Source organism: Hyperolius riggenbachi, chromosome 12 (assembly GCF_040937935.1).
Source record: "Hyperolius riggenbachi isolate aHypRig1 chromosome 12, aHypRig1.pri, whole genome shotgun sequence".
NCBI classification, from domain to species: Eukaryota; Metazoa; Chordata; class Amphibia; order Anura; family Hyperoliidae; genus Hyperolius; species Hyperolius riggenbachi.
Window position 1 is genome coordinate 171,967,105 of NC_090657.1, and position 14,052 is coordinate 171,981,156.

General features: G+C 47.8%; 1 protein-coding gene across 2 annotated transcripts in view; it reads right to left on the reverse strand.

The window, feature by feature from the left end:
- Nucleotides 1–14,052, reverse strand: part of LOC137541582 (sterile alpha motif domain-containing protein 10-like) — a 65,711-nt gene that overhangs the window by 12,849 nt on the left and 38,810 nt on the right. Inside the window, exon 3 of one of the 2 annotated variants that reach the window (XM_068262957.1) lies at nucleotides 6,298–6,466. In XM_068262957.1, the coding sequence (XP_068119058.1) occupies nucleotides 6,298–6,466 (169 nt within the window). Of the gene's footprint in view, nucleotides 1–6,297; nucleotides 6,470–14,052 lie in introns of both variants that reach the window. The other variant, XM_068262958.1, reaches the window with a different exon arrangement.

The window sequence follows — 14,052 nt, forward strand, 5'->3', positions numbered from 1 at the left end:
TATAGATATACTGGACATCTGCACCAACGTTGAGGTAAATCTCCAGAGCAGATGTCCTAACACTAAACTGACCTAAGTTAAAAGCAAATGTCTTTACCCTGGCAGCTGCTATGCTAAAATGTGTAACTTACATTCAATACAGACAGCAGGAAACAAAGCAAGCGCTCACCAATATGGGCCGCATCTGAATGACTCACCACCTCATATGCACCGCTTAAATAGCTCAAATACACACTCAGCAATCAGACAGATGCAAAACATATGCAAAACTAAACTAAATACTTACCATGCAAAACAGGATAGCACAATGGGTGCTGCTAGCCTGGTAGTTACAGAACTGTGGATACAAAATATAGGTAAAAGGCTGCGCATCCCTGACCCAATACTGTACAATTGAATGGTTAATCGCTGTGGCGCACACCGCCCCCCCCTGGACTAAAATGTACGCCCGCATCCAAACAATGCAATACTGGTCTATGGAGAAATTTTAGCTTCCATCATAGTTTTGCATGCAAAAATATAGATATACTGGACATCTGCACCAACGTTGAGGTAAATCTCCAGAGCAGATGTCCTAACACTAAACTGACCTAAGTTAAAAGCAAATGTCTTTACCCTGGCAGCTGCTATGCTAAAATGTGTAACTTACATTCAATACAGACAGCAGGAAACAAAGCAAGCGCTCACCAATATGGGCCGCATCTGAATGACTCACCACCTCATATGCACCGCTTAAATAGCTCAAATACACACTCAGCAATCAGACAGATGCAAAACATATGCAAAACTAAACTAAATACTTACCATGCAAAACAGGATAGCACAATGGGTGCTGCTAGCCTGGTAGTTACAGAACTGTGGATACAAAATATAGGTAAAAGGCTGCGCATCCCTGACCCAATACTGTACAATTGAATGGTTAATCGCTGTGGCGCACACCGCCCCCCCCTGGACTAAAATGTACGCCCGCATCCAAACAATGCAATACTGGTCTATGGAGAAATTTTAGCTTCCATCATAGTTTTGCATGCAAAAATATAGATATACTGGACATCTGCACCAACGTTGAGGTAAATCTCCAGAGCAGATGTCCTAACACTAAACTGACCTAAGTTAAAAGCAAATGTCTTTACCCTGGCAGCTGCTATGCTAAAATGTGTAACTTACATTCAATACAGACAGCAGGAAACAAAGCAAGCGCTCACCAATATGGGCCGCATCTGAATGACTCACCACCTCATATGCACCGCTTAAATAGCTCAAATACACACTCAGCAATCAGACAGATGCAAAACATATGCAAAACTAAACTAAATACTTACCATGCAAAACAGGATAGCACAATGGGTGCTGCTAGCCTGGTAGTTACAGAACTGTGGATACAAAATATAGGTAAAAGGCTGCGCATCCCTGACCCAATACTGTACAATTGAATGGTTAATCGCTGTGGCGCACACCGCCCCCCCCTGGACTAAAATGTACGCCCGCATCCAAACAATGCAATACTGGTCTATGGAGAAATTTTAGCTTCCATCATAGTTTTGCATGCAAAAATATAGATATACTGGACATCTGCACCAACGTTGAGGTAAATCTCCAGAGCAGATGTCCTAACACTAAACTGACCTAAGTTAAAAGCAAATGTCTTTACCCTGGCAGCTGCTATGCTAAAATGTGTAACTTACATTCAATACAGACAGCAGGAAACAAAGCAAGCGCTCACCAATATGGGCCGCATCTGAATGACTCACCACCTCATATGCACCGCTTAAATAGCTCAAATACACACTCAGCAATCAGACAGATGCAAAACATATGCAAAACTAAACTAAATACTTACCATGCAAAACAGGATAGCACAATGGGTGCTGCTAGCCTGGTAGTTACAGAACTGTGGATACAAAATATAGGTAAAAGGCTGCGCATCCCTGACCCAATACTGTACAATTGAATGGTTAATCGCTGTGGCGCACACCGCCCCCCCCTGGACTAAAATGTACGCCCGCATCCAAACAATGCAATACTGGTCTATGGAGAAATTTTAGCTTCCATCATAGTTTTGCATGCAAAAATATAGATATACTGGACATCTGCACCAACGTTGAGGTAAATCTCCAGAGCAGATGTCCTAACACTAAACTGACCTAAGTTAAAAGCAAATGTCTTTACCCTGGCAGCTGCTATGCTAAAATGTGTAACTTACATTCAATACAGACAGCAGGAAACAAAGCAAGCGCTCACCAATATGGGCCGCATCTGAATGACTCACCACCTCATATGCACCGCTTAAATAGCTCAAATACACACTCAGCAATCAGACAGATGCAAAACATATGCAAAACTAAACTAAATACTTACCATGCAAAACAGGATAGCACAATGGGTGCTGCTAGCCTGGTAGTTACAGAACTGTGGATACAAAATATAGGTAAAAGGCTGCGCATCCCTGACCCAATACTGTACAATTGAATGGTTAATCGCTGTGGCGCACACCACCCCCCCCTGGACTAAAATGTACGCCCGCATCCAAACAATGCAATACTGGTCTATGGAGAAATTTTAGCTTCCATCATAGTTTTGCATGCAAAAATATAGATATACTGGACATCTGCACCAACGTTGAGGTAAATCTCCAGAGCAGATGTCCTAACACTAAACTGACCTAAGTTAAAAGCAAATGTCTTTACCCTGGCAGCTGCTATGCTAAAATGTGTAACTTACATTCAATACAGACAGCAGGAAACAAAGCAAGCGCTCACCAATATGGGCCGCATCTGAATGACTCACCACCTCATATGCACCGCTTAAATAGCTCAAATACACACTCAGCAATCAGACAGATGCAAAACATATGCAAAACTAAACTAAATACTTACCATGCAAAACAGGATAGCACAATGGGTGCTGCTAGCCTGGTAGTTACAGAACTGTGGATACAAAATATAGGTAAAAGGCTGCGCATCCCTGACCCAATACTGTACAATTGAATGGTTAATCGCTGTGGCGCACACCGCCCCCCCCTGGACTAAAATGTACGCCCGCATGTGTATTTGAGCTATTTAAGCGGTGCATATGAGGTGGTGAGTCATTCAGATGCGGCCCATATTGGTGAGCGCTTGCTTTGTTTCCTGCTGTCTGTATTGAATGTAAGTTACACATTTTAGCATAGCAGCTGCCAGGGTAAAGACATTTGCTTTTAACTTAGGTCAGTTTAGTGTTAGGACATCTGCTCTGGAGATTTACCTCAACGTTGGTGCAGATGTCCAGTATATCTATATTTTTGCATGCAAAACTATGATGGAAGCTAAAATTTCTCCATAGACCAGTATTGCATTGTTTGGATGCGGGCGTACATTTTAGTCCAGGGGGGGGCGGTGTGCGCCACAGCGATTAACCATTCAATTGTACAGTATTGGGTCAGGGATGCGCAGCCTTTTACCTATATTTTGTATTAAATCGGTTGCCCAAACTTTCACATTAACTGTATTTCTTAGCTGTCAGGGCTGTGGAGTCGGTACAAAAATCATCCGACTCCAACTCCGACTCCTCATTTTATGAAACCACTGACTCCAACTCCATGTACCCAAAATGGCTCAGACTCCTTAGTCAAATACTTACCAGGGCTGTGGATTTGGTACAAAAATCATCGGACTCCCGACTCCTCAGTTTATGAAACCACCGACTCCAACTCCTCGACTCCACAGCCCTGTTAGCTGTGCTACACATCCGCTTTAAACATTATATACTGATAGCACAGTCTACATCACACACTACAGATTCCATCCAGTGTAAATATAATTTCTGTCTTTCTCCTATCTGCAGTCCCTAAACACCCCCCCCCCCCCCCCCCCCTTCAGTTCACCCTTCATCTGGTCCATTCTCTGTCTCCTCTCTCTCCTCCTCATTTCTCCTGTGGGTGGAATGTGTTACTCCGCACTCGCCTGCTCTCTGCACATTACAGCGTACGCTGCAGGCGGCCCGGGGATACGGATCTCGCCGTGTGAGCTGGTGCGTGTCTCTTGGGATTTAGGCGCTGTCAGATGAATTCGGCCTGTTCTCTGCACATCACTCCATCCAGGAGACGCTGTGTGGAAGCCCGTGACTCTGGCGTGCAGCCTGCAGCGATGTACACAGCCTGTACCCCCGTGTGTATGATAGGCTTGTGCTGCGTGTGAGCCACTATCATTACTGAGGCATCCAGGAGGGGCTGTACTGGATGAATCTCAGACCGTTCTAAATAACATGGCTTGGAGAGGACCTGTCACGACATAAAGCTAATCGGAAGGTTAAAAAAAAAAAAAAAAAAAATCAGCCACATACTTAGCTAGGGAACGCTGTTAAGTTAAGCGCTGGCTCACCCCATTTGAATCCTCCGCCGCGGGAGGCTTTGGAAGTTGGCATTCAGCTCCAGAAGACGGGTGGCTCCATCGTGCACATGCGCATGCGCATGAGAGAGTGCGCTCGCACATGCACAGTACCACGGAGCCACCTGTCTTTGGGTGCACTCAGGCTCCCGAAGACTTCCCTAGCCTCCTGCAGCCGCAGAGAGAACAGTATTTGACCAATTGGTCAAATACTGCTACCGGGTGGGCCACCGCTGGAACAGGGACCGGGAAGGCTCCATAGGACCCACAGCCTTCCCTCTCCTTAGGTAAGTATCTAGCTGATTTTTTGGGAGGGGGTTCCCACTAATTTTAACCACTTGACGACCAGTGTTAACCCCCCTAACGACCAGCCTGTTTTTAGCTCAGCTGGGCTGTGCAGTTTCTTCAGCCTCCTGCACAGCCCAGCTATGGAGCCCAGCGATTGGACTCACCTCTTTTCTTGTCCCTAAGGGGACATGTCGCCGCAGGGGTCCGATCGCTGTGGCCGTTTTTTTTTTTTTCCCTCAGCCTGTATAGGCTGCTTATCCCTCCTCCCCTCCGTCATCTGAATTGGAACAGGACGGCGATCCGTCCTGTTCCGCCTCTCATAGGCATCAGCCTATGAGAGGACGGCGATCCCCAGCCAATCAGAGGCCGGAGATCGCCAATCTCGTACAGAGCTGCCGGAGATCGCAGCGCTGTACGCCTGTAAACAAAGGGGATTTCTTTCCCCTTTCGTTTACAAACAGCCTGCTAGTCGCGATCGACGGCTAGCAGGCTAATCACGGAGATCCGCTCCGTGAACTGGCAGGGAACGATCGCGCATGCGCGCGGCTGTTCCCTGCCAAACTGCAGCTCCAGGACTTGACGCCAATTGGCATTAGGCGGTCCTGGGGCTGCCGCCGTGGTCAAACCCATTGGCGGGATGCGGTCTTGACGTAGTTAAAGTGCACCTGAAGCGAGAGGGATATGGAGGCTGCCATATTTATTTGCCTTTAAACAATACCAGTTGCCTGGCTGTCCTGCTGATCTCTTTGGCTGCGGTAATTTATGAATCACACACCTGAAACAAGCAAGCATATAATCTTGTCAGAAACACCTGACCTGCATGCTTGTTCAGAGGCAATGACTAAAAGTATTAAGATCTGTAACAAAAAAACAAAACAAAGAAGAAAAGAAACAGCCCCTGGGGGGTACTTAACTCAGGAGAGTGAAGCCTCTGGATCTTAATGATCCCCTGTCTTCAACCTCCGGGATCCAGTCACCCAGTATATACAGCTTATACTTTACATACTGGAGGTAGCAGAGATCAGTACACACTGCAGCTAGTTAACTATAAGTACAGGCACAGAGCAACAGCTTGTCATGTACACACTGGGGATTGCAAAGATCAGCAAACACTGCAGCTAGATTACTATCAGTACAGGCACAGAATAACAGTTTATACTGTACATACTGGAGGTAGCAGAGATCAGCACACTGCAGCTACTTTACTATCAGTACAGGCACAGAGTAACAGCTTGTACTGTACATACTGGAGGCAGCAGAGATCAGCACACACTGCAGCTAGTTTACTATCAGTACAGGCGCAGAGTAACAGCTTATACTGTACATACTGGAGGTAGCAGAGATCAGTACACACTGCAGCTAGTTTACTATCAGTACAGGCACATAGCAACAGCTTATACTGTACATACTTGGGGTAGCAGAGACCAGCACACACTGCTGCTAGTTTACTATCAGCACAGGCACAGAGTAACAGCTTATACTGTATATACTGGGGGCAGCAGAGACCAGCATATACTGCAGCTAACTTACATAAGTATATGCAATACACCCAAAACACGACTATCGGCATGGTACACGAGCACCTCTCTTGCCTGTGCACACAGACTGTTTCGGCAGAGAGGGTTAAATCCTGCGCTCTGCTCACCTGTTATTGCGTGGTGGGAGAAGGCCTCCACATAGGTGAGATAGTTGTGTGGACAGTGCTTCTTCAGCCACTTGCACACATCTTGCTGTGTCCACAGAACGACCGGTTTCGTCAGGCAGCTGAAGGACGGACTGGTGTGGTAAATCCCATACTGATCGCTGGGTCTGACCTGCTTGAAAAACAAACGAGGAATCAAATAAATGTGCAATGCATCAGCTTTTTCAAGTCATGCTCGGGATTCTAGAAAACATGCTAAATGCCTGATCTGTGTGAAAAGAGCTCCACATTGTCTCATTGGATTTGATGCCAAATTAGAAGTTTAGAATATTTTCTCCTGCCGAAGTCATTTGCAGACCCTACAAGATGGCCGACTTACCAGTGTTTACATACCTATACTCAAGGATACTTAAAAAGTCGTGAAATAAGCCGGATTTAATTGATTATTTTTTACCCTATTTACCTTCTAGAACATTACTGTCAGCATAGAGACAGAAACAGCTTACACTGATGGTAAACTAGCTGCAGTGTGTGCTGACCTCTGCTACCTCCAGTATGTACAGTATATAAGCGGTTACTCTGTACCTATACTGATAGTAAACTAGCTGCAGTATGTGCTGATCTCTGCTGAGCCCAGAATGCAGTTTAAGCTGTCACTCTGTGCCTGTACTGATAGTAAACTAGCTGCAGTGTGAACTGATCTCTGCTGCCCCTGGTTTGTATAGTATAAGCTGTTTCTCTGTGCCTGTACTGATAGTAAACTTGCTGCAGTGTCTGCTGATCTCTGTTACCTCCAGTATGTACAGTATAAGCTGTTACTCTGTGCATGTACTGATAATACACTAGCTGCAGTGTGTGCTGAACCCAGCTACCTCTAGCCTGCACAGTATAAGCTCTGATGCTGTACCCCTGATAGTAAACTAGTCTTGATCTTTGCATGGTGCTCACAAAATTATTCTTACAGCTTTGTAAAGTGCCCAGTTCTCCTTCCCAGTTGTAAATTGTCCCTCTACACTCCTTGCCATCCCTATGCAGAGCTCATCAGCCCTTCGGCAATGAGTATGCAGGTCTAGTGATTGGTCAGTTTTGTAGTGTAATCGGAGAGACCAACAAGCCCCCCTGCAGCCCGCTGACTTTGTGAGCCAGAGCTCTGATGCCCCTAATCATGACACCTCAAATGCCTCTGATGAGTGCTGGCCCAGGGCATGAAGGGAAATCTCTCACAGCGGCCTTTTAGGGGGTTTAAACCAAGGCAGCCACTGACCACTTCCTGCCAGGAAACAGTCTACAGTGCAGAGAAGACACACGCACATCAGTGTAATGGTCGATCTGAGAGGCACTGAGCAAAGTTACACTTAAACACCTCCCGGAGTCTCCCTTTAACAAAGCTTTCTGTGTAAGCAGCAGTGTCTGAGTGCCAAAGTACTCGTGTGCTGCCCAGCTGAGCGTGGCGACTCTTGGCTGCACATCCTAAAGGGAAAATCCGCTGCTGCACGGGTCACAGCTGGTGCAGAGTATTCCCACTACGACCGGGACTAATGAATCCATGAAAACAGTGGGAGGAGGAGGAGGGGACTGATGGAGCACCTGACCTGACCTGAATGACACCCTGGAGAGAAACAGTGCATGAGAACTGTACAAAGCACCTGTCTCAAGCCCTTGTAGACTACAGATACTCTGCATACTGAAACTTCTCCTACACTCATTTACAGACAATAAAATATTGCCGCAATCTCTGCAGTTCTTCAGCGCTAATCCTTTCTCAATTCTGTATTCCACCACCGCACCAAATCAAAGGCAGGCCTACCAGATTACCGTATTTTTATTTGGACTATAAAGAAACTACTGACTATAAGACACACCTCGGTTTACAGGACAAAAACCCGGGGGGGGGGGGGGGGGGAGGAAATATGTATACAGTATACTAAACCTGGTGCATTCATGGTGAAGGGGCATCTTTTGGATTATGCTGCCTTTGTTCCCCATGCCCCCTTGTACTTCGTGTCTCCTTGTGTCCTCCTCTGTCCCCCTTGTGTCTCCCTGTGTCCTCCTCTGTCCCCCTTGTATCCTCCTCTGTCCCCCTTGTGTCTCCCTGTGTCCTCCTCTGTCCCCCTTGTATCCTTTTCTGTCCCCCTTGTGTCTCCCTGTGCCCTCCTCTGTCCCCCTTGTGTCTCCTTGTGTCCTCCTCTGTCCCCCCTTGTGTCCTCCTCTGTCCCCCTTGTATCCTCCTCTGTCCCCCTTGTATCCTCCTCTGTCCCCCTTGTGTCTCCCTGTGTCCTCCTTTGTCCCCCTTGTATCCTCCTCTGTCCCCCTTGTGTCTCCCTGTGCCCTCCTCTGTCCCCCTTGTGTCTCCCTGTGCCCGCCTCTGTCCCCCTTGTGTCTCCCTGTGCCCGCCTCTGTCCCCCTTGTGTCTCCCTGTGCCCTCCTCTGTCCCCCTTGTATCCTCCTCTGTCCCCCTTGTATCCTCCTCTGTCCCCCTTGTGTCTCCCTGTGTCCTCCTCTATCCCCCTTGTATCCTCCTCTGTCCCCCTTGTGTCTCCCTGTGCCCGCCTCTGTCCCCCTTGTGTCTCCCTGTGCCCGCCTCTGTCCCCCTTGTGTCTCCCTGTGCCCGCCTCTGTCCCCCTTGTGTCTCCCTGTGCCCTCCTCTGTCCCCCTTGTGTCTCCCTGTGCCCGCCTCTGTCCCCCTTGTGTCTCCCTGTGCCCTCTGTCCCCCTTGTGTCCTCCTCTGTCCCCCTTGTATCCTCCTCTGTCCCCCTTGTGTCTCCCTGTGCCCTCCTCTGTCCCCCTTGTGTCTCCCTGTGCCCGCCTCTGTCCCCCTTGTGTCTCCCTGTGCCCGCCTCTGTCCCCCTTGTGTCTCCCTGTGTCCTCCTCTGTCCCCCTTGTATCCTCCTCTGTCCCCCTTGTGTCTCCCTGTGCCCTCCTCTGTCCCCCTTGTGTCTCCCTGTGCCCGCCTCTGTCCCCCTTGTGTCTCCCTGTGCCCGCCTCTGTCCCCCTTGTGTCTCCCTGTGTCCTCCTCTGTCACCCTTGTGTCCTCTTCTATGCCCCTTTGTGTCCCCATGTGTCCTCCTATGTCCTCCTCTACATGGGCAGAGTACGGGGAGTCCCCAAAACTGCGGCGGGTTGGAGGTTGGTATTGGCAGGCGTTCACAAGTCAGGAACTCCCTGCATATGGACTATAAGACGCAGTGACTTTTTTTCCCCACTTTTGGGGGAGAAAAAGTAAGTCTTATAGTCAAAAAAATACAGTAATAAAGACCAAAAATATGAGGTCTCAAGCATGTGATGTGATGATGTGATCATTCAGGAATGACACATTTCCCCAAAAGATAAGCCAGCCTTTTCTTCATACATTTTCCATATGGCCAGGACTCATGTCATACAAGATAATAATAATAATATATGGTGGAAGTAGCTGCGCAGATTTCTAATAGATTTCATGATCTACTAGATCTTAGCGATCAACTTCAGTATGATTGGTTGAAACTCGATTGACTAGCGGCCCACACACTACAAGCGATATCCTGTGCAGTTCACCTTCACCAATGGATCTGACTGATGTTGTGTCTCTCATGCTCTGAATGGAAAAATCAATTCAGAGTCGATGGAATGACGTGTGGACAGTAGCTGATTCCTATACAATCCACCAATATCTTCCATCCTGCCCAATTGACTTAACTGGTCGATTCTACATGTTATCAACCACTTTTCATTGATTGGGCAAACTGGAACACACTAGATTCATAATTGGATTTATTTAAGTATTTATATAGTGCCGACATATTACACAGCACTGTACAAAGTATATTGTCACTTGTCACGAACTGTCCCTCACAATCTAGTCCCTACCATAGTCATATGTCTATGTATGTATTGTGTAGTGCAGGTATCATAGTCTAGGGCCAAATTAGGGGGAAGTCAGTTAACTTATCTGTATGTTTTTCGGGATGTGGGAGGAAACTGGAGTGCCCGGAGGAAACCCACGCAGACACGGAGTGAACATACAGATGGCATGTTATGAACATACAGATATCCTTGCAGATGTTGACCTGACTGGGATTTGAACCGGGGACCCATCGCTGCAAGGCGAGAGCGCTAACCACTACGCCATTCAAATCAATAAAATGATTGAATCAAATGGTCGATCGTACAGCCAAATCTCTAGATGTATGGGCCCTTAACTGGCAACAATCGATCCCTCTCTGATCAGATTCCTGGAGGAAACCCACAGAGCGTAATCTATCTGAGGTGAGATGCCCACTACAGCACTTAGCAATCTCCTCATCGCCTATGAAAGTGTATGCAGGTGGTCCCCCAAGAGTGACTGCAGTTTGGCCAAATCGCAATTGCGATGTTTGCAGCATTTTTGGAGCAACAAAATCACAAAATCGATTTAGAATTGCTGTGAATTTGTGAGCTGCGATTCTGTTTTAAATAAAGTCTTGTCTACCTGCTCGGTCTCTCCGTGTCCATGTGCGCCACCTTCTGGCGTTTAGCCTCGGCCCTTGCACAAAAGGTCATTGGTGTTTCTCTATTTGGAGATAAAGAAGCATTGATGACTTTTGTGCAAAGGGGTGGGGCTACACACTGGAGTCCGGCACACACAGACATGGAGAAATCCGGTGTAAGGACAGGTTTTCTGCCCTACTGCAGCCTATGACACTGCACTGCTGGCCATCATGTGCATGCGCAGTGTATTCTCAATTACAGTTCACCCTAAATTCTTTAAATTGTAGGCCTCTTACTTACTCTACACGCGTACGAGAGGAATTGGTGCAGGAGACTTGGGCACAGGATATGCTGCACAAATCCCGCCATATTAAAATACTATTCCCCCTCCAGGCCGCCATGGATGGTGGGAAATGAAATAATTCGGCTTCCAGCTATTGCTGGAAGCCAAATTATTGTGTTTTAAAAGTAACTTCAGCTCCGTCTTCTGAAGGCGCCGAAGTTACTCCCTGTGCGCCCAAGTCTCCTGCGCTGGATACACTGTGTTCGCCATACACACCGCAAATTTTAAGGGTACGGCAGCGACCCCCTGATCTACCTCTGTGCAAATTTGCCCTGCTAGTTCACAAGATAGGTTGGTATGCCATATCTCGGTAACCAGCAGGGCTTGTGGGCTGCACATTTGCAGAGCGGTAGGGGGGGGGGGGGTTTAATCCCCTCCATACCCTCAAATTTTGGGGTGTAGGGTAAGAGGCCTACAATTTAAAGAATTTAGGGTTAACTGTAATGGAGAATACACTGTGCATGTGTGTGATGACGCGCAGTGCAGTGATGTAGGAAGCAGGAGAAAAAAAGGACCCTGCTGCACGTGTGTGAGAAAACGCACTGATGTAGCAGCAAGGCGTGACATGCAGCAAAATCTGGCATTGCACCAGCAGGTAGATAAAACTTTATTTAATTAAAACGATGAAAAAACAAAAGCCACAAATACCAAATCCCACACCGTACAACTGCAGGCAGTAGAATATAGAGCGCTCCTAAGGCAGGTTTCACACTGCTAACCTGCGGTTGTACTGCTGTATGTTCGGCTAATCGCACCGTAACGACAAAAACGAAGCCAGCCGGCAGTGCGCAGTAATCTCCATTCTGGCTGCAGGCCAAGCAGGAAGTGATGCTTTTGGGCCCGTTCAGACTGCAAAACACGGACGGCCACGCATGCAGAACGCAACGCGTACGAACGCACGCCATCCGCTTTCGTATGCGTTGCGTGGCTGATCCCATCACTGAAAACTGAATGGGACAGCCGCGCGTTTTTGTAAAATCTGCGTGCAGCATGCGTTCCCGGACCGCACAGGTCCGGAACGCATGCAGTGTGAACATCAGACAGTGCACTCTATGCACTGTCTGATGTCGTGCGTGTCGGGCCACCCGCACGCGTTTCCAAAACGCGGCTGGAAACGCGTGTAGTGTGAACGGGCCCTTTCAGTGCTCACTTCCTGTAGCCGGAAAAAAAATTGCGGGGCGCACAGTGAGCTTGCACTTTGTGTAGCATTTTTCAGAGCTAGATTCCAGCCTGATGGTGGAATCTAGCGGCCATCTCCCAGTGTGACAGCGCAGACTCTTCCCAGTTAAAGGAGCTCGTTTTCAGGGAAGGCGTCCCTGCACAGTGATAATTTCCTGCACGGTTGTGTACAATGATAGATTTCCCCCTGCCTGGCATTGTTCGGTCATAAATCATCGCCCGCCGTCCAGACAGAAATGACCAGCGCCGCCCGCCATCGTGACAGCTCGCCAATGCACACAGCGATTCTCTCTCTCTATTTATTTACAATACAGAAAAAAAACAGCAATGTCTGAAACGCAGCAACCCGTGACGACCCGCCGCTTCTGGACTACGGACGTGACCACCTCTTGCGCTGAAATACGAGCAATCATAGCAGGCCGGTTCAATCCGTGTACCGTCGCTCCTCGTTCCGTCGCCTCAAGGGTTGGCCAACCAAAAATAGATATTTTACCTTTATTTTTAGAAAGGCTCAACAAGATGCTAATGTGTTTTGGCTTGCATGCAAATTTAACGCAAATTGTATGCAGCTCGGAACTCAAACGCACTAATTGGCATCTAACCAGTCGCCTAAATCCCAAATTTTCAAAGCAGTTGCGTTCGTTAGTGTGAAATGTTCACCGATTGGCCACAATATTAATACCACTGACAGGTGACACAGAGAACATTGATTTAGGGCCATTCATACCTAAAGCCCACTGGATGCCAGCAGGAAGTGTTTGCCTGACATCATCACTGAAGCCCAAACATCATCCACTTCCTCCACCACAGACTGTCTGTGCTCAGAACTACCATCTTCTCACAGTTCAGTCTGCACTCCTCCCCTTGGAGTCTAAACCACGTGTCACGGAAGAGCCGTGAAAAAAAAAACCGCAATCGCAATCAGTTTTCTGCACCGAGTGAGTTTAGTGGGACAATCCAGATTGGGTGTGTAGTCCTAGCCGAAGGCAAAAGGCATGGGGTCTTCCTTTGGGAATCTGGCATCTCAGCTGATAAGCAGAGATTCTCTTTTCATGGAATACTTGCCAGGCCAAGGGTTGTATTTCACTAACTGGAGTCATACGTGTGAAAGCCATCTGAATAGGACCACATGGCCTAAACTGCTTCAGAAGACATGACCCGGATAAGCCCCATAGGTTCCCCTTCCCCTGTAAACACCAGGCTGTGACAATTATCTGGAATACCAAGGCCACAGCTTTTATTAACATTATTTTCTGGTTACATTCCAATCCTAAAAAGTGTTAGTATACAATAATCAATTTTTTCTACAAACAATCACTATTTCACGTAACCAGGTTTCCTTTTCTTCTTCTTTCGGCAACCACAACCATTTTGTTGCAGAGTCCCCTGCCAAGGCCGCCATCACCAAAGTAGCCGCAAGCCATGTTCCATCTCAGCTCTGCGGGTAACTTTATTCCGTCCTTATTGTGATTATGCCTCCAAGTCGGCCTTACAAGGACCCGCCACCGCATTCTGGGAGTTGCCTCTCAACCCCGAATGCCCCGCCACACGCTGAGGGCGGCCTCCGCAGCCTCCCTCAGCCCAAACAGGAACGCCTCGTTCCCGACATCATTAAGATGGACGCCATCGTGCCTGAAGAAAGAAGAGTCCTTTTCCAGTAGCTTGTGTCGAACTGACAGTCCCCCTCTTTTGCATACAAATTTGGCAATGGCTTTGTTTACCTTCCAACGGGTTCGGTTGATTTTTGCGTATGGGACCAGAGGGCGCCACCGCATTCTGGGTATCATTTC